The sequence below is a fragment of the Grampus griseus genome (genome assembly GCF_964374135.1).
Source record: "Grampus griseus genome assembly, chromosome: 4".
Lineage (NCBI taxonomy): Eukaryota > Metazoa > Chordata > Mammalia > Artiodactyla > Delphinidae > Grampus > Grampus griseus.
This window is the reverse complement of record NC_138997.1, coordinates 43,944,318-43,971,564: the sequence shown is the minus strand read 5'-3', so window position 1 is coordinate 43,971,564 and position 27,247 is coordinate 43,944,318. Positions and strand designations below refer to the sequence as shown.

Genomic DNA, 27,247 nt, shown 5'->3' with positions numbered 1-27,247 from the left:
ACATCGTTCTGAAAACCGCACCCATTTTCCGGTTCCGGGTTGACCACTGAAATGTATGACTCTCAATTCAGGCACAGTGAAGATCCCAGTTATCCGCCACGGGACTGACCTTTCCACCCTCACGTCTGTCTGGTGTGCAACGCGGCCCTCGGACCCAGCTTCCGCCACTCCAGGAGTTGACTACGTTCCCAGCTCTAGGAAGGTGGACTTTGGGCCAGGTGTCACTGAGCAGGTGCGCATACAGAGGTCAAAGGCCAGATGGGTCTGATCATGTTGTCTTTAGTCTGTTCTCCAAACTCTCTGGAGGACCATAAAATACCGAAATATTATGATCTTCCCATTCTTCAAAAACACAAAGAACAAACTTAAAGAGATCTTCGACAAACTCTCCAAGTGACATTTTCAGCATCTAATATCCAGCACCATGGATTTAGGATAGAAACTGCACTAGATCGATGCAAATATCTAGAAACAAAACACCTACGGTATGTGATACAGAGATGATCATTTTATGGATTTAAAAAATTTACTTTAAGACCACCGAAGAAAGGCAAATTGTCACCTTTGCCCTAATCTCCCAAAGGCAAATGAGTGCTGGTTGGTGAACATCCTTTAAGATTTGCTTTGATTTTCCCTCTCTTTTTTAATTAGAAAAAAATTTTAATTTTTTAAAAGTTAAAGGTATAATTGACATATAACGTTATATTAGATTCAGGTGTACAACATAATGATTCAATATTTGTATATATTGTGAAATGAACACCACAGTAAGTCTAGTTAACATCCTGATTTCTCTTCTAGTATTGCACCTTGACCATCTTGGATGACACTCAATATCCTGTGATTGAAGGGCTGGAGACATTTGTGGTTTTCCTCAGCTCAGCACAAGGGGCCGAACTGACCAAACCCTTCCAGGCTGTCATTGCAATTAATGACACATTCCAGGACGGTAAGAGATTGGGGATGCCAGCTGGTGGTTCAGGCCAGATTTCTATTTTTTCCTTAACATCCATGTATATGACATTGGAACTCATTCACATTTTCATTCAAGAAATGTGTGTGTGTGTGTGTGTGTGTGTGTGTACATGAGTACATGCACACGCACAGTTTTACATAGAAATATGGGACAGAAACAGTCATTCATGTTTCTGGCATCTGCGAGGCACAAAACGATGTATGGCATACTTTAGAGATATTCCAGGTTCAGTTCCAGGCCACCACATTAAAGTGAACATTGCAATAAGGCAAGTCAGATGAATTTGTTAGTTTCCCAGTGTATATAAAAGTTTACATTATACTGTAGTCTATTAAGTGTGCAATAGCATTATGTCTAAAAAACAATGTGCATACCTTATTTAAAACATTTTGTTGCTAAAAAGTGCTAATTATCATCTGAGCCTTCAGCAAATCATAATCTTTTTGCAGTAGTAACGTCAAAGATCACTGATCACAATCACCATAACAGATACAATAATAATGAAAAAGTTTGATACATTGGGAGAATTACCAACCTGTAACACAGAGACACAAAGTGAGCAAATGCGGTTGGAAAAATGGCCCTGATAGACTTGTTCAAGGCAGGGTTGCCACAAATCTTCAATTTGTAAAAAACATAGTATCTGCAAAGTGAAGTGCAACCGGGTATGCCTGGTTGAGTTGTGTCTTCAAGAAGCTCAAGGTCTAGTTAGGGGATCAGATCCTTAGATAGAAAAAAAATAATATATTATGATAAATGACTTAATAGTGTGATAAATCCAGTAGTGTAGGGGCAGAAGGGACTGAACAGTAACTATGCGTGCAAGAATCATAGAAGATTTCACAAAGGAGGTGATATTTAAACAGAGTCTTCAGGTGTGGTAGGAGTTAGTTTATCTAATGGATAATAAAATAAAACTTTGTTAAATGGAGAGCTATAGTATACATAAGGTATAAAATTTTGAAAGACACATATTTGGAGAACAGTGAGATGCTTACTTTTGCTTTGAGCCTGGCAGGAGGTGAATGGAAGAAAATGAAATGGAAAGACAGGTTGGAGACAAGTTCTAAGAGGTCTTATGTTCCAACGTCAGGAATTTGTAGGTAAAGGGGAGCAGCAGATGCTTCTGAGCAGAGGAGTGGTGTGATTTTTGTTTGAGGAAACTAATACTGGCCATCTTATGGGTGATGTGCAGGAATGAATAGACACAAGTACCTGTACAAAAATATGAGTCCCCACTGAAGAACTGACCTAAGCAACAAGAGGATGACCAGGATAGGACTTCCCCAGTTCTTCAGGGGAAGAACTGATGAAATCTGGAATTGTCAGATTCTAGAGTTGGGTGGAGAAGATCAAGTTCAACTTTCACCTCAAGCAGGAGGACCCTCGTCAGCATCCCCGGTGATGAATAGAGAATCCATGATTAAACTCTTCAGTGACTACAGAGTCACCAAAGAAGGAACTGGCAGCCCAGCAGGGCAAGCTTTAATTTTTTGTATTTAAATAACCTATTCATTTATGTAGTAAAAAGAGCAAACAGCAAAAAAGGTATACTATGAAAATTGTCTTCCTTCTACCCCTGGCTCCAAACCTTCCAGCTCCCCTCCCTGAAGACAACTATTTTAACCAGTTTTTTGTTATATATTTGCATATATCCAAAGTAGTATGTTATTTTAGACTTAGGTTTATTGAGGTCTAACTTACATAAGTTAAAATTCACCCACCACCACAATCAAGATGTTGAACCGTTCCAGCATCCTACAAAATTCTCTCGTGTCCCTTTGTAGTCAACCTCTCCCCATCCCAAGCTCTGGCAACTATTGAGCTGTTTTCTGTCCCTGAAGTTTTGCCATTTGCAGAATGTCATAGAAATGGAATCATGTAATAGCACCTTGAATCTCGCTTCTTTCACTTAGAACACTGCATTTGAGAGTCTTCCATGTTATTGTAAATATGAGTGTTCATTCCCTTTATTGCTGAGTAGTTTCTGGTGTGAATATAGGTTTTCTCCAGAGAATAGGATTTCTCCAGAGAAATCTCTGGAGTCAATACTTAGGAGTGGGGCTGCTGGGTCATATGGGTAAGTGTTCGTTTAACATTATTAGAAAGAGCCAGCCTGTTTTCCAAAATGGTTGTAACTACTTTGCATTACCTCCAGCGTTGTATGAGAACCACATCAGGTTTTTGTGGGGCTTTTTAGTTATTCCAGTAGGTGTGTAGTGAACGACTAATGACATTGCTCTCTTTTCAGGTGATTACTTGCCATCCATATATCTTTTTGACAGAGTATTTTTCAAATATTTTCCCTATTTTTTAAGTTGGGTTTTCTCCTCTATTACTGCATTGCTGTAGATTCTGGACAAAGATTTGGTTTTTTGCAAATATTTTATCCCAATCTGTTGCTTGTTTTTGTTCTCTTAACAATATCTTTTGAAGAGCAAGCGTTTTTTACTTTTAAGTGTTCCCATTTATCGATATTTCTGTTACAGATTGTGCTTTCGGTGTTGTATGTAAGAAATCTTTGCCTAAGCCAAGGTTACAAAGATTTTCTCCTATGTCCACTTCTGGAAGTTTCGTAGTTCTAAGTTTTAGATTTAGGTTTATGATTCACAAAATGGTAACTTTTTAACCATGAACAAGATAATAACAATTATACTGTTTTATGTTGCATGTTACCTCAGAGTTTACAGAGTCATCTATTAAACATTATCTCATTTTCTCATAATCCCGTCGTTTTACTCTTATTTCTATTTTGTGGATAAGGAGACTGAGAATCAGGGAAGTAAACATACACCCAAAGTCTAGTAAATGGAGGAACCGGCGTGCATTCTAGGACTTTTGGCTCCGAGTTCATACTCTTTGCACTAGGTTCTATTTGGTGCAGTTGGAGAATATGTGGGACTTTTTTTTCCTTAAAGAAGTTAAAAAAGAAGAAAAAGGGAAATTCATTTATTCTTTTTATTCTTGGAAAGGCTTCTTATTCTTTTACATGAAAGGATAGTTAATTCCCTTCTGATGAAGTGGAAAGTGAATGGAAAGTCAGAAATCCTGAAATATAATCCCCGCCCACCACTTCCTTGCTCAGTGGCTAAGGTTACTGAGCCTCCGATAAGATTGTTGTAAGGATTAAATTAGTTAAAATATGTGAAAATACCTACCATAGTACCTGGCACGTAGTAGATTTTATTACATGTTAATTTCTTTTCTTCCTGATGCACCTGTAATTTGACACACTTGCCAGTGGGACTCCAGTAACACACACAAACTTCATTGCACTCTGATCAACATAGAAGATTCCATTTAGATTATCCTTGCATTCTATTGACGGGCATTAGGGTTGCAAACTTAGAAAATGAATATGTTAAATAAAATATCACCTTTCAGGAAGACTACAACAATATATATTCATTCAAGATATTTATCACAGAGAAAGGAATCTGCAAATCTATTTCAGTAACCCATTGCAGTGTTCACCAATTATCTCTGTTGGTTATCCTTCCCAGTAACTGATGGCTTTCGTTGAGTCCCTTCAATGTGCACATTCTAGGGTAGAAAGATCTCTAATTACTTTACCTCTAATCCTCTCCAACTTGTGAAATTGAGGTTAAATAACTTAAAATCACACAGAGAGGATGTGAGGGAGTGAGAGTTAAAGCCCAGGTCTATTCTGTGCGAGTCCAGCCTTCTGGTTTTATGCTCTACCATGCTGACTTTTCATTTTGCAGTTTTAGCTGGCCACTGCCGCTCTATGTAACAATGCTTAATGTCACTCAAGATCCTTATAGAGTCAGCTTCCAGCCTTTCAAAGTGACCTTAGCGCCTTTTATCTTACTCCACCGGGCTGATTTCAGGCCCTTAAATCATCTAAGTAGCTCATCTCAGAACATTTTCTGTTTTCACCTTTGTCTTCTGCTCTGATACCTGGAATTAGACTTTGGTGTTGCCCTGAAGACTGCTGAGCAAGGCAAGAAAGGCCTTGTAGCCGCTGCCGCACCGCACCCCTGTGTATGTATGTAACTGTGTCCCACCTACTCATTAACTCAAAGAACCAGAGCCGGGATTTTTCCTAAACCTCAGACTTAACCATCACCAATAAAGAGGCCACTGCATTCCAGGCAGTTGGTGTCTGCACTCACTTTGTCAGTTACTAAGAAGATGAGCGGGGAACAGCGTTGGTTGACAGTTTCCATGCCTAAGACTGGTGCCCAGCACTTGGGTTACTGAGTAGTATAGAGCAGAGTCCTGAAATGTATTTCAAAACACAAGACTTACACAAATAAGAAGATAACTACAAATTGATTTTCTCAGAGAGGTGTTGACAATAGTGCATGATACCCACTGCGAACCCATAAGCCTTCACAGAGTGGTTTCCATTTCCCATTCATATACCTCATCCATGTGGAAAGCGAAGGGGTTCTGCAGTCAGGCAGAAATGACACCCCACGGACGGCACCCCTACTTCCTGTAGAGACTGCAGTGCCTTGCAGGGTTGTCAAGAAGAGGATGAGAAATGATGTTTATGGAAGCCCTTAACACAATGCCTGACCCGGGCTGGGCCCTTTGTATGCCATAACCCCATGCAGATAAATGTCTCCAAACCCACCCATTGCCTGTCCATTGGCTCTGCTTGTCTCCCACTGAACTGGGGGCTCCTTAAAAGCAGGACTTTTCCCAGAAAGCAATCATGAGGAGTGTTTACCCACTGCTTTCTTTTCTTTTCTTTTCCTTTTTTTTTTTTTAAGCAGATAGGCATAGGAGTAAAGGTTAATACATGTTACATAGAGGGAAAGGAGTCTTACATCTCAAGAGGAATCTGGGGTTGATTAATACATGACAAAACCCAAACATTACCACTTAGCTTTTAACTCACCTCCAACTTGATGCCTGTCAGACCAGCAAGAAAAATCAATCCAAAGCATTAGATAAAATCTGCCATGAGTAGAAAAGCTTTCTTGCTTGTGTTGCTTTTTACCTGGCAACAAGCTTCCTTCTTGTCCTCATGCAAGGTCATGTCATTCCCACCCACCTCTTAATAGCACTGGATAGAAAGAGCCCCAAATGAGTAATGTGCAGGACCTGATGCCAAAGTCACTCATCTTCTTTTTAGAGGTATCTTCTGGGTTTTTCTTTAGTGATAAATGGTAACTGTTAGGCTTAGCTCAGATAATGGATTTGTTTTATATTTGCTAATGTCAACAGTTCTGAGCAGTGGACAGGCTGGAGGCAAAGAGAGCTTTCTACATATTGACTTGCAGAGAGCTTGGTGCTCACCCCTTCTGTTCCTTCCTTTCAGGTTGGGCAGGGCACATCCAGGACGTAGCCAGGAAATAGGTGGCTATAGCTTTGAGGTCAGCTTCCTGCAGCCCCAAACGCTAATTTGACATATGACTGGATGGACTACCTCTTTGTATTGTCCATTAAGAAAATAATAACCAGCACTCAACAAAACGTTGGTCTCGAAAGGGGACATGTCTTAATGCAGAATATTACTTAAAGCCTTGTAGAAAGTAAGGAAGAAACACTGATCCATTATTATTATTTTTTTATACTTGAATCATTCCAATTTTTATTTATATGTCTGCACACATAGAAACATGATCCATTATATTGAGAAGCCTGGAGATAGGGGGCAACACAGACCATAATAAAATAATTTCTACCCAAATTTGAGTGCCTGCTGTTTGCCAGGTCCTGTATTGAGCACCATGCATACCTAATCTCATTCAATTCAATCCTCCCAATAATTTTACAAGTTAGATATTAACATTTCCAATTTACGTATTTAAAAAAGCCCAAGGCTTAGAAAATCTCAGTAACTTGCCCTGTGTCATTCCGCTAATACGTAGCAGGGCTGGGATGGAAATTCAGACGCGCTTATTCCAGAGCCCTCGTTTTTAACCACCATTTGGCTACGGTCCTTCCCTAAAGTCAGATGAGGCCATGTGAGTTGTTAAAGAAGAGGTAACCCCACAGCAGTAGTCACAGACTGGGGCCCACTGGCCAAATTCAGCTTATGGATGTGTTTTGCTTGGCTCCAATAGTTTGGACCTGCATGGAATCTCTTTTTACTGTTTTAATTGCTTGCTATTTTAAAATTGAGGAGCTATGACACAAAAATGCAGATCTCTGATTTTGTTTGAAAATAGGAAGACCTGCCAACAAAAGAACGAAACTGAGGGGCAAAGCCCCCTTTAAACATGACCTGCTCCTTCCTCTTTACCGATGTCCCTGCTCTTCCCTTTTGTCTTCCTGGCCCAGGACCAACGTGAGTGGCCACTTCTCATCAGGCTTGCACTGCTGTTTTCCTTTTTGGTAGCCTTAGAAGGAACATGAACTTTTCTGGGTCTTCAGGTCTCTATCAGGATTTTCCACGTGGCCCATTTCTTTATTTGCATCTCCTGTCTGTATTTGAGATGGTGACTATTGTAAGAAAGAAGCTGAGCAGAAACTGGTGCAAACTTGATTTGTTCTCTTTTGCTGGAACTATACTCACAGCGGAAGCAGTTCCCTTGTCCTGAGAGTAGCAGCCAGGCCTTGAAATCTGCTGACTGCTTGTAGTTTATCAGCCTCTGGTGGCCCTTAGTGGAGCTGTCCTGCCAACTGGCTGCCAGTCCTGCCAAGTGGCAGCCAGCTCCCTCAGCATCCCACTAACGATGCCTCCGTCTTTCCTTCTGCTCACCCAGTGCCCAGCATGCAGTTTGCCAAGGATTTGCTCCTAGTGAAGGAGAAGGAGGGTGTCCTACACGTACCCATCATTCGGAGTGGGGACCTGAGCTACGAGTCTTCAGTGAGGTGCTATACTCAGGGCCATTCAGCTCAGGTCATGGAGGACTTTGAGGACAGAAGAAACACAGACTCTTCACGGATTACGTTTCTCAAAGGGGAGAAAGTAAGTGGATTCCTGGTGGCTGAAGAATGGGATTCCCTCCTTCCCTGATGCTTTTATTTGTCCATAGTGAAGTAATTTAGACAAATTCTGAACATCCTAGGAAGTTTCTAATTAACCGTTCATTCTTTTAATAATGTCATCTCTTCTATGTGGTTGTCTTCTTTGTCTCCCATTTATGACCAAATACCTATGTCATTGGCTGAGCTGGGATATTTAGATGATGTAGAACATTTTTGGAATTTAGCAGAATCAAATGACTGGGGACTCCTCTTAATTTGAACCTACATGGGAGATGAACACACTCCACTAATGTTATCTGGAGAAGGAGGAGACAGTTCTCTAATACCTGGGCCCCTGTTCCAGGGCAACACACGTTCTGGCATAGGACCAATAGTACAGGACTGAACACCTGTTCAGTTGAGCACATTCAAGACAGTGGAGTATTCTCTTGGCAATATAATGAAAAATGATACGTACGGACACAAGAACTCCTGAGAAACTCCAGTCACTAAGTGTGGCTGCATCAGACTCAAAGCTTGCAACCTCAGTGTGTATATCCAAAGCATCTATTGAATGAGAATCATATTTCTCCATTATTGGATCTCAGTTTCAGATGATTGAGTCAGTTGAACCCCTTGTTTCAAGGCATGCAGTCCCCACTGGTCAGTTCAAGGCCCTTCTCTTTATTTTGTTGATTTACTCATTTCCTTTACCCCTACTCTGCAGCCACATTCCCTTCCCCACCTCAGAGGAAATCAATCGATTGTGCTTAATGTGTATCTCTCTTATTTTCTATTTGTTCTTAAGAAGTGTCTGGTTCTTTACGTATATAATTTTTATTTCTAAAACTGCTACTGTGTTATACTTTTTCGAATGTTTTCTGCGTTTACTCAGCAATATGTTTTAGTACCTGTGCATGTCATTTATGTGTCTATCTAATCTGTTGCTTCAAACTGTTGCCTAGCATTTCATGATGGGCCTTTACTACCTTTTACCCATTCACTCTCAGCAATAGACAGTGAAGACCCTCAGTTTTAGTGCCCGGTCACCTCCTATCATGCTGCCACCGCGGACAGTGCTGCAGTGCAAATCCTCTTATATGTCCACTTACACACCCGAGTGGGGATTTCTTTGGATAAAAACTCAGCAGCAAAATTTCTGGACCACAGGGCATGAAAGTACTTAATTTGAAAAAATAATATCAGAATACTTTGCAAAGTGTCACTAGCAGTACATGAGTGTTGCTAAAACCCTACATACTCTTCAACACTTTTTCAATTACTCATCTTTTAATGTTTACTAATCTGGTATGTATAAAGTTGTATCTCATTTTAATTTGCATTTCTCTAATACTATATTATATGCTTGTTAGTTCATTGAGTTTCTCTTATGAAAATCTATTATTTTTATCCTTTGTTCCTTATTTTATTGTATTGCTGTCATTTTCTTACTGATTTGCAGTGCTTCCTTGTATATTCTAAATATTGATCTTAATATTAATAATCCTAAATAGTAACATTAATCCTTGCCGGTGTTTAGATGTTTTAGATATCATAAACATAGTGCCTTTCTCTGTCACTCATCTAGTACCTTTGCCCTTGGTGTTCTTAGTTGAACAGAAATCTTTGTTTTGATATAAGCAAACGTGTGAAATTTTTGCCTTATGATTAGTTCTTTTGAAGTTTAGCATAAAAAGTCTTTATAAAAAGACTTTATCCCAGGTCACCCGAGATTCTCCCTCCATTCTTTACCACCAAAAATATAAAAATAAAAAATCGATAGCGTCCTTATTTGAGACTCTCAAGTCTTTCACACCTTCATGACTCATAAAAGCCCTGTCTTAGTTATGTATTTTATGGGAATTTTACTGTTGACAGGTTGAAATACGTGTTTAAAACACATATAAATACTATAAATACAATCTTCAGCTTTGAGTCTGCATGTCTGTATTTGTTTTAAGTTCAGAAGAGGATTCTCTGCCTATCCAAGAGGCAGTTTGTAGTTAAATAAAATTATAAAGAAAATACAGCTTAGGGCTTCCCTGGTGGCACAGTGATTGAGAGTCCGCCTGCCAATGCAGGGGACACGGGTTCGTACCCCGGTCCAGGAAGATCCCACATGCCGCGGAGTGGCTGGGCCCGTGAGCCATGACCGCTGAGCCTGCACGTCTGGAGCCCGTGCTCCGCGGTGGGAGAGGCCACAACGGTGAGAGGCCCGCGTACCGCAAAAAATAAATAAATAAATAAAATGTTGTGACCTTATTTTACGTTTTGCCAAGAAGACAAGTCCTCAGTAGAGAATATTCAGTTTGGGAAGCGCTTGAGTTCTTTTCATCCAACAGGGATTTAGATTGTGTTCTCAGACATTCAGTTCTCAGTTTTCAGATGAGCCACCATTCGGCAACACATTTGAGAGTTCTGTAGCTTTTAAAGGTGTCTTTAGCCTAACAGGAAGGCTTTCTGAGTTCCTTATACGATTCTTCAATTTTCACAAAGGAAAAGGAATATCATTCAACTCTCCAGGAAGTCTAATCCATATGTTAAACCCTCACCATCAGAAATCTACCAACATAACATGTACAAAGGTACAGATGAGCCCAGGCAAAATGTGGGAAAGCACACAGATGTTCTACAGATGCTTTTTAGTGATTCATTTTGTTGTTTTTCATAACTCATGACCAATAATTCAAAATCGTTTGGAATGTTTAATACAAGTCTCCACATACAGGTAGGTCCACTCAGGCATGAACTGTTAAACATTCTATTTTATAAATGAAACGGGATATTTTTGAATCTGTGTTGACTCTTTGATGCTACAAAGAAGGAAAATCATTTTCTAGGGAAAGCCAAGCAAATTATTGATATCTCACTGCAAATTTTACTCTTTCTTGTGCCCTTGGCTCTAGATGAAGAACTGTACTGTCTATATCCACGATGACTCCATGTTTGAGCCTGAGGAACAGTTCAGGGTCTACCTTGGCCATCCTCTTGGGAACCACTGGAGTGGAGCCAGAGTTGGAAAGAATAACATGGCCACCATCACCATATCCAATGATGAAGATGGTAATGGAAGAAATTGCCTTTAGTTACTCTTAGGTTGATGGGACATGAACGGATGCTTTACCAATAACATAATTATAGGTGTTTTGAAAAATGAAAGCACTATACAAGTGTCTACTGATAACAGTCTTAGAGTATCTATATAAAATATTGGCAGCAAATGATCACCGTCTACAGAGCTCCAGTATTTTAAATCACATTGTTCTCTACCACATCACCAAGAGATAGAGAGCAAGTATGGTTAAACGCTAGGACAGAGATGCTAAGACAGACGGAGAATAAAAATGTTTAAGTCACTGCAATTCAAGAGCAGGATTGGAAATACAATCAGAATCAGTTGAGTCCAATGAACTGATTTAAAACGCTGCCACCTTTCTGGAAAAGTCTAATTTCTCAGTTTTCTTCTCTCTAATTGATTTGGCCTACTCACCTAAAAAAACTTAAATTCTTTAGTCAGGTGTCAGCAAAGAGTGACCCAGGCACCAAAGAAAACAAAATCTGTTTCAAATAGGGACATAATTGTTTTACTAAAATAGGTATTTTAATAAATGGACAATAAAACTACAAATAGTAACAGCTGTTTTTATTGAATATTGACTGTATACTAAGAACCATTCTAAGCATATAATACTATTTCATTTCATTTCATTCTGACAGTAGCCCCTTGAGGTAGGTGTTATTATCCCTATATTATAGGGAAAGAAATTGAACCTCAGCACAGTTATACAATTTACGTTCTTAGTTACACAGCTGTAAGCAACAAAAGTGCATGTAGAACCTTATTTTATCAGATTCTAGAATCTACGCAAGAGTCAGTGAGACTCTTAGGGTTTCTAATATTAAAATAGGGACTAACTTGGACATTGGGAAAAAAGCAAAAAAGCCAGCCTTGAAGTTGAATTAGCCCTTTACCCAAGGAGACTCAGGTTCAAATCCTGAACCTCTCCTGTTCACACAGAAAAAGTGAACCTCTCCTGTTCACACAGAAAACCCAGTGACTGAAGCTCAGAGAAGCAACAAGTTCACACTGTTACAGTGACATACCTCAATTTCAAAGAGTGCACACGGTAACAACTATGAAGTCTAAAATGAAGCATATCTTCTACAATTAGGAAGAACTGATTTTCTGAGAGAGAAAGAGGGAAGTGAACATAGAGACATCAGAAATTTCTGAAAGAGTCTATATTTTAAGTGGTATAAGATTTGTAATTGCTCCCAATTTTTCCATCTTCTTATCCCACTCTCTCCACCACTACCACGTTGCCCTTCGTCATGAGAATATAATACAAAAGAAGGTATAATTTGAATTTTTTTAAAAAATCAACAATTAATCGTTCCATAGCAATGAGGATAGTACCTCAAATCAGATTGTGTTAGGAAATCTTGTGTTCCTGAATTATTGTTGTAGCTGGTCACTATAACTACTCATCCTTAACTAAATAACCTGTGAGAAGTTAGGAAAAGCTAAGCATTGGGGAGCTGAGAGCACTGGGAGGGAGGATCCAAAAGATCAGAGATGGGCTTCCCTGGTGGCGCAGTGGTTGAGAGTCCACCTGCCGATGCAGGGGACACAGGTTCGTGCCCCGGTCCAGGAAGATCCCACAGGCTGGGCCCGTGAGCCATGGCCGCTGAGCCTGCGCGTCCGGAGCCTGTGCTCCACAACGGGAGAGGCCACAACAATGAGAGGCCCGCCTACCGCAAAAAAAAAAAAAAAAAAAAAAAAGATCAGAGATTTGGTACATTTAAGCAGTATATAAATGAAAAGGAGTTGGTTCATAGAATCAGTCAATAGATATTTATCAAGGGCTTAACTGTGTCTCTGTCCCTTGATAAATTGTGCGGATTTAAAAACATGCTGTGAGCTATAATGCCTAGATGGAAACTTGGACATCATGCATTTCAAACTGCTTAAAAATATTTCTTCCACTATATTGTTTTTAATAAGAAATATGTGAGAAACAACTCCTGCAGAATCACAGAGAAATCCCTTTTTCCAAAGTATTGCTTAGGGATAAATACTGATTGATTTTTATTGACTGCAAGCTATTTTGCCTTTGTATTGTTAACTAATGTGAAAAATTCCCTCTTGTCATTAGAAGGTGTTTTCATGGGAGGTGGAATTCTTTGTCACTTTTCCAACTTGCTCTTGTTTTCCTAACCTTGTTTCCTTAAGCTCCCACCATTGAGTTTGAAGAAGCTGCATACCAAGTCCGGGAACCCTCAGGGCCAGATGCCACGGCCATTCTGAACATCAAGGTGATCCGCAGAGGGGATCAGAACAGGACGTCCAAGATTCGCTGTAGCACACGGGACGGGTCGGCCCAGTCTGGTGTGGATTATTACCCAAAAAGCCGAATCTTAAAGTTCAGTCCTGGTAATTGAATGCCAATCCCAATCTGTAGGTTTTACTTAAGAGAGAGGCAGATATCTTATATTTGAAGAAAGGAACAAGCAGAAAAATGAAAGAGAGAAACAGTATTTCCAACAGCGTGAAGTACTTATTAAGCACACATTTGAGATTGTGGGAGTCTTTAAATTTTCTAATTAGTAAAAATGGCATGGTAAAGAAAGAAAAAGGCCAAAGAAATGCTTCACTTCAGAACATCCTAGGCATTTTGGCTCATTCAAAAGGATTTTTTGTTGCTGCTGTCATTAGCCTATGATTTGGTTGAGCAAGGAGGGCACTTGATTTTTTTAAAATATACATGATTTTTTGTATATTTTTGAATGTTTGTCATTCAGCAAACATTGGTACAAACCACTGTGCTGGGCCCCTCGGGGATTACTAAACCCAGAAGGCACAGTCTCCATGCTCAAGTGGTTTGACATCTACTAGGAGATGCTATGAAGATGAGTCAGGGAAGAAGGATGGGATTCAGGTCACAACCAGCTGTTTAACTGTCTGATATGTTTATTTAATGGAAGGAATGAGACAGAGGAGGAGTTGAATTGTATGCTTGGCTTTTTCCCAGAACTTTATGGAGCAGTATAAGGTGAAAAGGCTGTTATAGAGCCTGCCACCATGTGTGATGTGCCCAGAAGTGGGCAAAAGCGATAGAAGGTCTTTTCAGAGGTGTCTTAGCAAGTGGAGGGAGAAAATGACTCCCTTGGAAATGGAGGGGTGGTCTCTGTATGTCCCTGTCACCCACCGGAGCTTCAGAGGGCTTTCGGCTCCATCCCTATGTGTCTGGTTCGTGTTTACAGGGAAGGTAGGTGCCCTTCCTCCACGTCGTCACAAGGACCTCTCTTCCAAGTGTCTTAGCTTTTTCCTTTTCTGCATAAGCATCTGGGGGAAAGGCAGGTCTTAGAAGTAACCTAGCCCAGATGTCTATAGGAGAGGAAGAAGGGCACCTTGACTACTGCCCGAGATATCTGCACCTTCCCAGAATCACTTTACAGAAAAGGAAGGGGGTTTCTAAGCTCTAACCCTCCCCATTCCAGGCTGCCAAACCTTCACATTATTGTCTTTGCAGAAATGGCCTGGTAGGTAGCCCTTGAGCTATCGGTCCCCAGGAGACAGCTTTGAAGGATGGTGTACAAGCACTCTGCCGCACAGGAGCTCATGCCTACATGTAAAGGGGAAAGAAAAGTTAGGCAAAAAACCTCATAGCCAGGGTGGAGCGTATTTTGAATCATAGATTTTTATTACCACCAGCTAGTGTCAGGCAGGGGCCATTAATCCTCATATGGCGTTGCATAGTAAATCTGCGGTACTGAGCCTCCACCACAGGTGGAATTTGACCAAGAAAACAGATTCCTCGCTTGAGATGGGGCTAACGTGATAAGCAGCCACTACATTGATAGGAAACCTCTGAAAGGAAAGGGCGTATTTCAACATAAAGCCTCAGCAGTGCCAACCTGCGCTGTCTTAAGTGGGTCACTCATGAGGACCTTTGCCCTCTTTGTTCTGTCCTTGGCGAAGGTGTGGATCATATCTTCTTTAAAGTTGAGATCCTGTCCAATGAAGACCGAGAGTGGCATGAATCGTTCTCTCTCGTCCTTGGCCCGGATGACCCAGTGGAAGCTGTTCTTGGTGATGTGACCACTGCCACAGTGACGATTCTAGACCAGGAGGTGTCAGGGAGCCTCATCCTGCCAGCGCCGCCCATTGTGAGTCTCTCAGCCCAAAGGATCGTTGCTTATGTCCTAGTAATTAGATAAGAACTTGAGAGAAGCAGGACTTCCAATGCTGCACGTCTTCATTTTTCTAACACAGTGATTTTCTTTTCTTTTTTTGTTTAACATCGTTATTAGAGTATAATTGCTTTACAATGGTGTGTTAATTTCTGCTGTATAACATAGTGAATCAGCTGTACTTATACATGTATCCCCATATCTCCTCCCTCTTGCGTCTCCCTCCCACCCTCCCTATCCCACCCCTCCAGGTGGTCACAAAGCACCGTGCTGATCTCCCTGTGCTATGTGGCTGCTTCCCACTAGCTATCTATTTTACACTTGGTAGTGTATATAAGTCCATGCCACTCCCTCACTTCATCCCAGCTTACCCTTCCCCCTCCCCGTAACACAGTGATTTTCAACCAAGAGCGAGGGCTCTTGTCCTTTCCCCCAAATCCCTCACTCCCATCACCTCTGGGGAACACTTGACAATGTCTGGTGACATCTGTGGTTGTCATGACTGTCACACTAGGTGCTATCAGCATCTAGTGGGTGGAAGTCAGGGAAGCTGCTAAACATCCTACAATACACAGGACAACGCCAACAGCAAGGAATTATCTGGCTCAAATGTCAGTAGTGCCAAGGATGAGAAACCTTGTTTTGACGTAAGAGTGAGACCAAACCATACTGAGACCTTAGTCTGATAAAGACAGAAGGTGCAATACAATTGATCTTCTCATTTCTTTGGTGGAACCTAGAAGAGTAAAAAAGGAATATTACCCCACATCTATTATCCTACATACTCGCCACACACATAGAATTAAGTATCTGCAGAAATGTACCACCATGTTTCCCAGTTTGGGGATGAACAGAATGAATGCACCGACTTCACAGTTAAGAGGAAAATGCATAGAGGTTGCCAAGAATTTAACCCGTGATAATGAGCTAGTCTTAATAAGTCTTATAACCTCCCTCGACTAGTCTCATAGAGTAAAAGGATCATTTCAAAACGTGTCTCTTCTTTGACCATGGAAGAAATATACTACCTTTATTTACTCCTGTTATGCCAAATGTGCTACGGCATACCATTAACAATTTAATGCAACTTTAAACTAGTAACTGCCGTTTATGGTATAGTTTTAGTTACTGTGTATGGGGGGAGGGGAGAGTATTTTTCACACGAGTGATAGGGCTCTGAATTAGGAATGAGAGCAATAAGATAATAAAGCTTTTAGCTCACGGGGGAGGAAGATGTTCTCCACCATTAAAGATCTGCAGTATCTTTTAGGGATGCCTGGCCAAGCGTTGTTAAAACTTCTGCTATATTTTAAAGAATCCCTAGGAGTTACGTGATCTCCTGAATCTCTGGGGAAGGGAGCCTTGGTTCTCTGACCTTCCCGATACCCACCCCGGGCTGAAGCTTTGTTGCTCCTTTGCAGGTTGTCACACTTGCTGACTATGACCATGTGGAAGAGGTTACCAAGGAGGGAGTCAAGAAATCCCCCTCCCCGGGCTACCCGCTGGTCTGTGTCACCCCCTGCGACCCCCATTTCCCCAAGTATGCCATCATGAAGGAGCGCTGCAATGAGGCTGGCATCAACCAGACGTCCGTGCAGTTCAGCTGGGAAGTGGCCACCCCCACTGATGGCAACGGGGCCCGGTCTCCCTTTGAGACCATCACTGACAACACGCCCTTCACCAGTGTCAACCACATGGTAGGTCTGTTTGCGGAGGGAGAGACCTAGCGTTTCTCTCTGTTACTCCAACTCTATCAAATTTCTTAAGGTCCCTGCATGGCATTTGGTATAAAATAAACAAATGAGCAGGTACACAGAGTACACACACAATCTTTTTATTCTTACATATAAGGAAAGGTAATATGGTGTAGTAGAAAGAGAACTAGGCTGATAACTCAGACAACCTGTTTACAAACCTTGATTCTGTCTGTTTTTAACTACACGATGTTACGAGTTCACTTAACCTACTGAGTCTCAGTTTCCTATCTACAAAATACCTTGACAAGGTCATTGACACATCAGATATATAAAAGTGATCTATATTGGAGAGGGTGTGGAGAAAAGGGAACCCTCTTGCATTGTTGGTGGGAACGTAAATTGATACAGCCACTATGGAGAACAGTATGGAGGTTCCTTAAAAAACTAAAAATAGAACTACCATATGACCCAGCCATCCCACTACTGGCATATACCCAGAGAAAACCATAATTCAAAAAGACACATGCACCCCAATGTTCATTGCAGCACTATTTACAATAGCCAGGTCATGGAAGCAACCTAAATGCCCATCGACAGACGAATGGATAAAGAAGATGTGGTACATATATACAATGGAACATTACTCAACCATAAAAAGGAACGAAATTGGGTCATTTGTTGAGACGTGGATGGATCTAGAGACTGTCATACAGAGTGAAGTAAGTCAGAAAGAGAAAAACAAATATCGTATACTAACGCATATATGTGGAGCCTAGAAAAATGGTACAGATGAACCGGTTTGCAGGGCAGGAATTGAGACACAGATGTAGAGAACTAACGTATGGACACCAAGGGGGGAAAGTGGTGGGGGGTGGGGGTGGGGGTGTGCTGAATTGGGCGATTGGGATTGACATGTATACACTGATGTGTATAAAATTGATGACTAATAAGAACCTGCTGTATAAAAAAATAAAATTAAAATTTAAAAAAAAAAATTAAAAATAAATAAAAAATAAAAGTGATCTATAAATGAAGTAAGTCAAAGATCCCAGGTAGGTACAATTAAGGATTACAATTCTTTTCATATCTCTTACACCATTCAGTAAGGAGTAGGGTATAAACTTAAGGACATGGACCGAGGGTTCTTCCACACTTGTATGTTCATCCCAAAAGAGCCACCACATTGATGGCACATAGTAGGGACCAGTTATTAAACAAGATGAGAGGATGCTTGCTAAGTGATCAGCATTTTTCAAAGCCCTGTAAGAGGACATGAAAAGAGATTCCAAATGCAGTTGCTGTCCTCAGCAAGTTAGGAGGCCAGACCCACACGCCTGCCACCATCAGAGAGCAGTCAACAGTGGTGGTTCTCCCGACCTCAGGAAACAGTCCATCACTCTGACTCTGCCCCTTACGCCAATGAAGTTCTTCAGAGGAAGAGCTGTAAGCAGTGGAGAGTCAGGCTCCGCAGAGTATCTGGCACATAGTAAGCATTTAATAATTTTTGGCTGAAATGAGTGCCATTAATAAGTTCGGAAATCAGAAATTTCTTTCAGACTGAATTTCTCTAGATTTTTCCCTACAAACCCACCGTTTGTTCTCACTTTAAGAAGTGTCTCGTGTGGGGCTTCCCTGGTGGCGCAGTGGTTGAGAGTCCGCCTGCCGATGCAGGGGACACGGGTTCGTGCCCTGGTCCGGGAAGATCCCACATGCCGCGGAGTGGCTGGGCCTGTGAGCCATGGCCGCTGAGCCTGCGCGTCTGGAGCCTGTGCTCCACAACAGGAGAGGCCACAACAGTGAGAGGCCTGCGTACCACAAAAAAAAAAAAAAAAAAAGTGCCTCGTGTGGATGGGGCCCTAGTGGAGGAGAGCTGTTAGATGTACACGGGAGGCTTTGGATAAAGCAGGTCCTTCATGTCCGTTGTCTTTGACACAGCTTAATCAGAAAGGCCAGAATATTCATTTTGCAATATAACCTAGTTTGAATTTAAATTATCTTTTTTATTATTATTAAAAATGTAAATGGCAAGACAGCGTATTGTCTCATAAGTATCTAATTCTCTGTTCAACAAAACCATGAAGGGGTTTCATCTGATTTGAGCCAAATATACATTTGTAACAGGTACCAAGTTTATGATTTTACTTCATGTTTCAGTTTTCCTTCTTGCAATGAATTGGTGACTAACACTTTTACCCCTGTTTCCTTTGCTCTATCTTCATTTCTTCAATTATTTATTTAATACCATTGTACTGTATGCATTTTTGTAAGATGCCTCAAATCCCTTCTGAACAAAGTCCATGTATCAATAAATAAATAAAGTGTTGGCAGCTAATTAAATCATTTTAATGGAAAAATCTTCCATTTTTAATGGATTTCAGTGAAACTTGTTTCCATGAGTAGAATTTATAAGTTTGTATGATTGCTTTGTGCGAGGTCTATGGCACACAGAACTACTAATTCGTTTTTCTTATGTATTTCCCTGTGTCTATGCACTCATAACCTATAGAGTTTTGGTGACCTATGTTGCCTCTGCATGCATTGGGTTAAGCATGCTTATGGATTCTGTATGCCTGGGAGCATGAGAGAATCTGTAGAAAGACTTTCAAAGGCCAGTAGGTGCACAATATTATGTAACAACCTACATGGGAAAAGAATTTGAAAAAGAATAGATATATGTATATGTATAACTGAATCACTTTGCTGTACATCTGAAACTAACACAACATCGTTAATCAACTATACTCCAATATAAAATAAAAAGTTAAAAAAATAATAAAATTATTTTTTTAAAAGGCCAGTAGGTGTCAGAGGCCAACTTCTAACTTCAAGTCTGCATGTTATTGTAACCCTTGCAACATGTGTAGTAATTAAGTGGGAGGTGAGGGAGGGAATAGAATTAGGGAGGAAAGAAAACTAAGAGCTCCTAGAAAAGAAGTATCTTTCCTCTTTATCCTGATACCATGCCCTCAGTGAAAGTGACTTGGAGGCAACCAGTCTTGCTGGAAGTGCTGAAAACCAGTTAAGTGGTTCTTATGCTGAACCTAATATATAAAGAGAACAACTGTCACAGGGAACTAGTCATCTCTGGGCTCTTGCTACACATCTGTCAACTTGTTAATTACCTAACTTACCACCTTAGGCTCTACGTACTCACTGCTCTGTCCCTGGTGCCTGACTCCTGGTAGAAAGTCAGTACTTATGTGGTAAACGAATGGATGGATGGATAGATCAATGGATAGATAGATAGATAAGTGGACAGATGGAGGGATGGATGGGGGATGGTGTGGACTAAGAATGCTGCCTGCCATGTCAGTAAGCAAAGGATGTGACAGCCATCAGCCACGATAGCCGATGGTGCACCCTGAGGAGACTCGGGGTGAGAAAACACGGGATACTGGCCCCAGGTAGCTGAGGTGCATATCAAAGGAATGAGTTCAGTGAGCCTAAACCCTTGCATCTTCCCAAACATAGGAAAGTGCTCAATTCCTTAACTTGAGGTATCTGGTTTTCTTTACTTAAGAGTAAGCTTTTGATGTTTGAACTACTGGTCTTTTGTTGCAAAAACTCCTCTATATCCTGGCTCCCCCCACCCCCCTTGCCCCTTGGAGCAGGTCTCTCAGAATTATCCGAGTTTCTGTGTCTCAGGCTTAAGTCCTCAGTTTTGCCCGCCGAATAAAACAGAACTCAACTTTTAGGCTGTGCATTTTTTTTCAGTCGACAATAGTCTTCACAGATTACCTTGTACCAAGAATTGGGGTGGCCTATCACCCAGAAGGTACGTGTGGGGAGCTGTTGAAGTAGTGTACACGTCTGAGGTGCTTTATTCTTCCTGGTAGGTCCTGGACAGCATTTACTTCAGCCGGAGGTTCCATGTACGTTGTGTGGCCAAGGCTGTGGACAAGGTGGGCCACGTGGGGACCCCCTTGAGGAGCAACATTGTTACCATCGGAACAGGCAGTGCGATCTGCCACACCCCAGTGGTGGCTGGGACAGCCCGAGGCTTCCAGGCTCAGTCCTTCATCGCGAACTTGAAATACCTGGACGTCAAACACAAGGAGCATCCCAACAGGTCAGGCAGGTGGTTCCTTCCGCGAGGAGATGGCAGAGGGAGTCTCCAGCTATGCTTTCTGTGTTTTCTGGGTGGGACAGATCAATGAGTGATGCTTCTGCAAAATAAGAATAGTGGTGGGGCTTCCCTGGTCGCGCAGTGGTTGAGAGTCCACCTGCCGATGCAGGGGACACGGGTTCGTGCCCCGGTCCGGCAAGATCCCACATGTCGCGGAGCAGTTAGGCCCGTGAGCCATGGCCGCTGAGCCTGCGCGTCCAGAGCCTGTTGCTCCGTAATGGGAGAGGCCACAGCAGTGACAGGCCCGCGTACCGCAAAGAAAATAAATAATAGTGGTGATGAGTGCTTCAGAAAACGTTTATATTCTTTGAAGGCCCCCTAAGATCTGGCCCCTTGTTATCTTCCTAGCCTCATTTCCCTCACCTTGTCATTTTCACCTGCCAGGCCACTCACAGGGAATCATGTGTAACTTCCCAGGGCTTCAGACTCTCTTAGGTGGCATGCCTCCGCCTTGTGGCTACTCCTGGCTCCAACTCTCCCCTGCTCCCTTCCACTCAGCGTCGTTAAATCCGATTGTCCCACTCTATCTAACCCATGTCATCTCTTCTAGGAACTTTTCCATCATTTCCCCCAATTTAATTTGGAAGCTCTTCCTTCCGGCTTTTCTGGTACCCATGTCTACCTCTCTCAGAGCATTATCATTATTCATTCTCTCCTTGTCGCCCCAGGAGATGATGATGGCAGGGAACATGACTGTTTATTTTGCATCCCCTCTGCCTAGAACAGTGCTTCTTGGCAGCTAAGAGGCACTAAGTATCCAGTGAGCAAATGAGTAATAACACTGTGTAAATTGTAAGTCAATGGACAGATGTGCTTTTATTTTTTTCCCTGTGCCACTATGATTTTGTTGGAAAATGGATGCTTTCATTTTTGCACGCAAAAAAAAAGAATTCGTGTAGGTTATACATATTCATTAAACCTCATAGTATTTATGCATGTGCCTTTATGAGCAACTGAGTTCAGAGAAAGGGGTTCATTTGCATGAAAAAAAGATTTGAACGTGGAGCCAAGAATATGCAAATCCTTCTTTTTTTCTAACAGAATGAAATTCATTTTTGTTAAAAAGCAGTAACAGAAGTGCCCAGGGTTACTACTGACCCCTTCCTAGCAAAAGAGCCATCCTGTTCATGTTCTGAGGTTCTGATTCCTCTTTAAAACGTGAGTCTTTTTTTCTGGGAGGCAAGCTGTAGAAACTCAAAACGCACCCTCAACAAACATGCTGAAAATTTAAACTTGTGCCGTGAAAAAAATGGCAGCCCCTAAGTACAGTTCTGTTGTGTTGCAATATTTATTAAGCTCATATTTTATTTAGAATTGTGTACTACAGGCTCTGGAGAAACAAAAGAAGGGAAGGAAATGGTCCTTTGCCCTCATAGTGGAGAGGCAATATAAACAAGAGTCTGAAAGCACACAAGAAATAGCAGCCAATATAAACAAGTTACAGATTTCCTGGTCCAGAGGCACCTAAATGTGGAAGGATGGAGATCAAGGCAGAGCTTACTGCAGATTGATACCAGTGAGGCCTGGTGGCCTTGTTGGACTGCAGGGAGAGAGGGGAGGGAAGGCTCCTTAAGTTGGGGAGAGACCGTATGAATAGTGGTTTATTACTATTTCTAGGCTTTTTTCCTGGGTATGGATACTGGCCTTAGTGTTTAAGAACTCAGTGATGTCTTTTCGGCACAAATACTTAAAAAAAAAATATGCGGCGACCGCAACCTCCACAGACACTCAAGGTGACAGAGAAGGGCAGCAGTACCTGTGTCAGTCACTGGGCTTTAGCTCATGAGAAACAAAGCTTCCACTTAAAGCAGAAGAAAGCTATAAAGTCATCTGTGATTGTGATGTTATCTTTTCTTGCACGCACACACAAAAAAATCTATGATTCTTGATTGCTATCAGTCCTGAGTCTGGAGGATCTCCTGGGGGCTGGAGAGAGGAGAATAACCCTACATGCACATCATACCCTCATGTTCAGCGAGAAATCCTACATGGAAAGCTTCAGAAAAGAAAAATTGGTAAATTCATTGATGAAGACAAATTGAGTTATGAGAAAGAAATGTACCATATTAACTGCTTATAGCGGGCACCTAAACACTGATTCCTACCCTATTTTTTCCCTTAGAATCCACATTTCAGTGCAGATCCCACACCAGGATGGAATGCTGCCCCTTATCTCCACCATGCCATTGCACAACTTGCATTTTCTACTATCTGAGTCCATCTACAGACACCAGCACCTCTGCTCCAATCTCGTCACCACCCGTGACCTGAGAGGCATCTCAGGTAAGGGAAGAGTCCCCTGCTGGTTTGCCCAACCCAGCCCAGTGCAGTGACCCTTAGGAATATGGCTAAGTGCACTCTGCTTTTCATGTTTTCTGGTCCTCAAAATCTGCATGGTTAGTGGATTTCCTCCTTAGCAAGCAACCAAACACAGGCAGCTCGGACAGTGAAGTGAACAGGAAAAAACAGGGAGCGTGGAATGAAACTGACAGGTTGAACGTGCCTATTCCACTCCTTATACAACTGAACAGCTGTGAGCCAACTGCTTTCTTATCTGTAACATGAGGATAACAACTGCTACCAATCAAGGTGGGGATTAAGTGCGTCTACATTTTTAAAGCGCCCGTCTTGGTAAATTTTAGCTCCTTCCTTCTCCCGTGTTTGGATCTGTGCTCTAAAATCCCATCATCTCAGCATTTTAGAAAGCTCACATGCAGATATTAGATGTTATAGGATGGTTCTCCGGGGGCAGGAGCTGAGGTGGAGCTTGGGGTGTGAAACGTTTATTTAGGGACCCACATCTCCTAAAGGGAAGGAGAGGAAGCAGGATTGGGCCGAGGGAGAAGTCAGCCTGAAGTGCAGCCGATGAAATGCCTCTTCAGGGAGCTCTGGAGAGAGCCCATCCGTCAAGCTTGTCCTGGGACAGCCCCAATGGACAGACCTCTCTACCTGACCTCTCTCAGTCCTCGAATGCAGACTGCTCAAGCAAGAGTGTGACCTCGGGCTCTGCAGCTGATGCAGGCCCGACGGAGCTGACAGCTGCAGTAGCGCATCTCCGTGTACAGCAGGGCAGACATTTTACTTTACAGAGAATCCTGTCCACTTCCATTCACCTTAGCAAGTGCACACTAAACGTGAATTTCCTCCCTTCACACCTGATGAATCATTTAACAGTGTTTTGGAAGATAGAAAAGCATTTATGTGCTCTTCCATATTCATTAAGCATCACTTTGGGTAGTGATGGTCTTTATACAGTAGAAATTAGTGGAGTGTAAATGATTTGTAAATCACTGAGCTACAGATGAAAGTTTAATTGGTCCACCTATGCAAGCTAGTGAAAGAAACATACCATGTTTATAGGCTGAAAGTTTGCACCTCTTCCTACTTAAACACAATTAAATTCAACACATGTTAACTGAGACCTTAGTCCTTGCGGGGCAGAGGGCTGGGTGCTGGTGTCAAACATTCTAAGAAATGCATCAGCTCTTTCAGAATACTATAGTTTCTTTGAGTACTATACAAATTTTAACCCTGATATTCTAAAATTGTATCTGTATTCAGCTCTCTGCTGCATAAAGGTCTTCGCTAATTTAGAACAGTTCAGTTGCCTGGCAGCATTTGATCCAATGATTTTTGCCTGTAGCAGGGGAAGTTTTGTCAAGCATAATTAGCGAGCTATCTACTCATTAACACAAAATTAAGACTTTTTTCTCCAAGAGTTCAGAAACCATAAGAGGCAGGGGAGGTAGTCAGATGTTTCTTTGCTGGCTTTCCATAAAAGCTATTTTTAAAAAATTGATCTTAAAAAATAACAATTCATCATTAAATAAATTGATCTTAAATACTGTGCTTTCAAAAATAAATAATGATAATAATTCATCAACAAATTCTCTGTATACTAAATCCATTTCTTCAAGAACTGATTGTGGGGCTTCCCTGGTGGTGCAGTGGTTGGGAGTCCGCCTGCCGATGCAGGGGACACGGGTTCGTGCCCCGGTCTGGGAAGATCCCACATGCCACGGAGTGGCTGGGCCCGTGAGCCATGGCTGCTGAGCCTGCGCGTCCGGAGCCTGTGCTCCGCAACGGGAGAGGCCACAACAGTGAGAAGCCCACGTACCGCAAAAAAAAAAAAAGAACTGATTGTGAAGCGTCGAACCAGACTGGCCGGGTGTGAGAGGCAGAGCTTCAGGGTATTTTCTTTTCCGAGACATACGAGGGCCACGGAGCTCTGGCTTCTTCATTTTTGGTCTCGTCTGTTCACCTTTTCTTCCCTGGTTCCTGCAGCCTCTTCCAGGAGTCTGTGAACCCAATCACTCTGTTTAGCACATGACGGGAGGCAGATTACAAACTCCCCTCGCATTCCCACCAACCTTGCGTTGGGAGCCCTGAGCTGCTCTACTGATGGTCTCAGGTAGAGGGAAAGCTGTCTCATGTCCCAAGGATGTGTCTTCTCTCCCTACCCAGCTCCTGGGCAAAGGGCAAGTCCACAGACTGAGTTACTGTTCCTTGCTCCTCCCTCCCCTGCAGAGGCAGGATTCCTGGACGACAGGGTCCGCGACAGCACGGCCCTGGGGCCTGGCTACGACCGCCCCTTCCAGTTTGATGCCAGCGTGCGGGAGCCCAAGACCATCCAGCTCTACAAACACCTGAACCTGAAGAGCTGTGTCTGGACGTTTGATGCCTATTACGATATGACGGAGCTAATTGACGTCTGTGGGGGGTCTGTAACTGCCGACTTCCAGGTGGGTGCCCCCGGGGGTCTGTCTGAAGGCTGCGTGCATCTGGGTGTCATGTGAAACTTTGTTCATTCCTGAAGCACTTCAGCTGGCACGTTGCATCCTGTCGGCCCCAGAACCGCACCGACCAAGGGAGTCTTCTTTATTAAGTCCCTCAAGAGAGCCCTTAGCAGCATCGTGGCCAGAGTGAGCCCCGCAGAGTCCTCTAAATCAATTAACTGGAAAATTACTGTGGAAAATGTTTCAATTAAGATGAAGAAAATTAACTATCTGGCACAGTCATTTATATAAAAATCTAATAGTTTTACTCCTCTAGGTATATATGTTTTTTCCTCTGGGTATATTTTGGAAAGCCAAAAAGATTTACCTTTGATGGGAAAGTTATTACTAAGTCGTTGTGTTCTCCCCACATGGGGAAATGAGTCCAAATGACAGATGGAGTGCCCTGTCTTTCCGCAGACAAGTAGAGCACTGTTGTCTCGAGCATGGAGAGGTAAACTGTCGAAAACACCCTGCTTTCATACCTATTCTAAACCTATGCCTAACTGACAACCCTTGTGAAAATAGACACTTTAAAAATGTTTAATAGTCGTTAAACATCAGTAACCAAAAAAAAAAAAAAAAAAAAAAAAAACTGTTACCGCAAGAAGTCATAGTCATAGGAGGGCCGTTATATCAAAGGGACTAGGCTAATGCGTCCTCACGGGAAAATTGGTTCTACCCAATTTTGAGTAGTTATCTCAATGAACTAAAAATCAGATGTTTGTTCTTCACTTCAAATCAGGTTTAACCACACTGTAAGAAGCGAACCTGTAGAGGGACTTAGAGTAATCATTTTACCGAAGTTTCTTTGGGTAAAATTCATTTTGATTTCTTGAGATGCCTCTCATTTTGGTTAACTCTCATTTTGTTTAACTCTCATTTTGTTTATACTAGCGCCCTCTACTGAACAGAATTTTAAGGCAGTCTTAGGTTTTCTTTCTGTTTCTGCAATCGCATAACCTGCATTCACTTTTAAAAATGCAAAGCTAAATGATTGTTTCTTCCTCTGGCCCCTCAAAAATTAGTGTTCTCTGTTCTCCATGACTTTAATTACAGTTCTGGATATTTTTATTCAGCATATGCTTAAAAATCACAAAGACGGGCTTCTCTGGTGGTACAGTGGTTGAGAGTCCGCCTGCCGATGCAGGGGACATGGGTTCGTGCCCCGGTCCGGGAAGATCCCACGTGCTGCGGAGCGGCTGGGCCCGTGAGCCATGGCCGCTGAGCCTGCGCGTCCGGAGCCTGTGCTCCGCAACGGGAGAGGCTACAACAGTGAGAGGCCCGCGTACCGCAAAAAAAAAAGGAAAAAAAAGAAAAAAAAAATCGCAAAGACAAGGAATTTTTATCATATATGTCCTACTTCTTAAACCAATAGAGAAAGAATATATACACAGAAGTACTTCACTGTTGTCTGCCTCTTTAAAAATAGTTGAAACAGGTGGTATATGGTAGAAAGAATATAGAACTTAGACCCAAGCCCTAGTTCATATTCCTTTATCAAATATCAGCAGAGTTGGATGAGACATAACCTCTCTGAACCTCATCTGAAATTGTCTCTATCTCAAATGAGAAGGCATTTTAGCAGTGT

General features: G+C 42.1%; 1 protein-coding gene across 1 annotated transcript in view; it reads left to right on the top strand.

The window, feature by feature from the left end:
* Nucleotides 1-27,247, top strand: part of FRAS1 (Fraser extracellular matrix complex subunit 1) — a 459,773-nt gene that overhangs the window by 411,143 nt on the left and 21,383 nt on the right. The window contains exons 57-66 of the mRNA XM_082652906.1: nucleotides 72-232; nucleotides 802-949; nucleotides 7,660-7,865; nucleotides 10,771-10,927; nucleotides 13,098-13,298; nucleotides 14,847-15,034; nucleotides 16,480-16,755; nucleotides 20,592-20,824; nucleotides 23,004-23,164; nucleotides 25,409-25,623. Coding sequence (XP_082509032.1) covers nucleotides 72-232; nucleotides 802-949; nucleotides 7,660-7,865; nucleotides 10,771-10,927; nucleotides 13,098-13,298; nucleotides 14,847-15,034; nucleotides 16,480-16,755; nucleotides 20,592-20,824; nucleotides 23,004-23,164; nucleotides 25,409-25,623 — 1,946 coding nt within the window. The remainder of the gene's footprint in view (nucleotides 1-71; nucleotides 233-801; nucleotides 950-7,659; nucleotides 7,866-10,770; nucleotides 10,928-13,097; nucleotides 13,299-14,846; nucleotides 15,035-16,479; nucleotides 16,756-20,591; nucleotides 20,825-23,003; nucleotides 23,165-25,408; nucleotides 25,624-27,247) is intronic.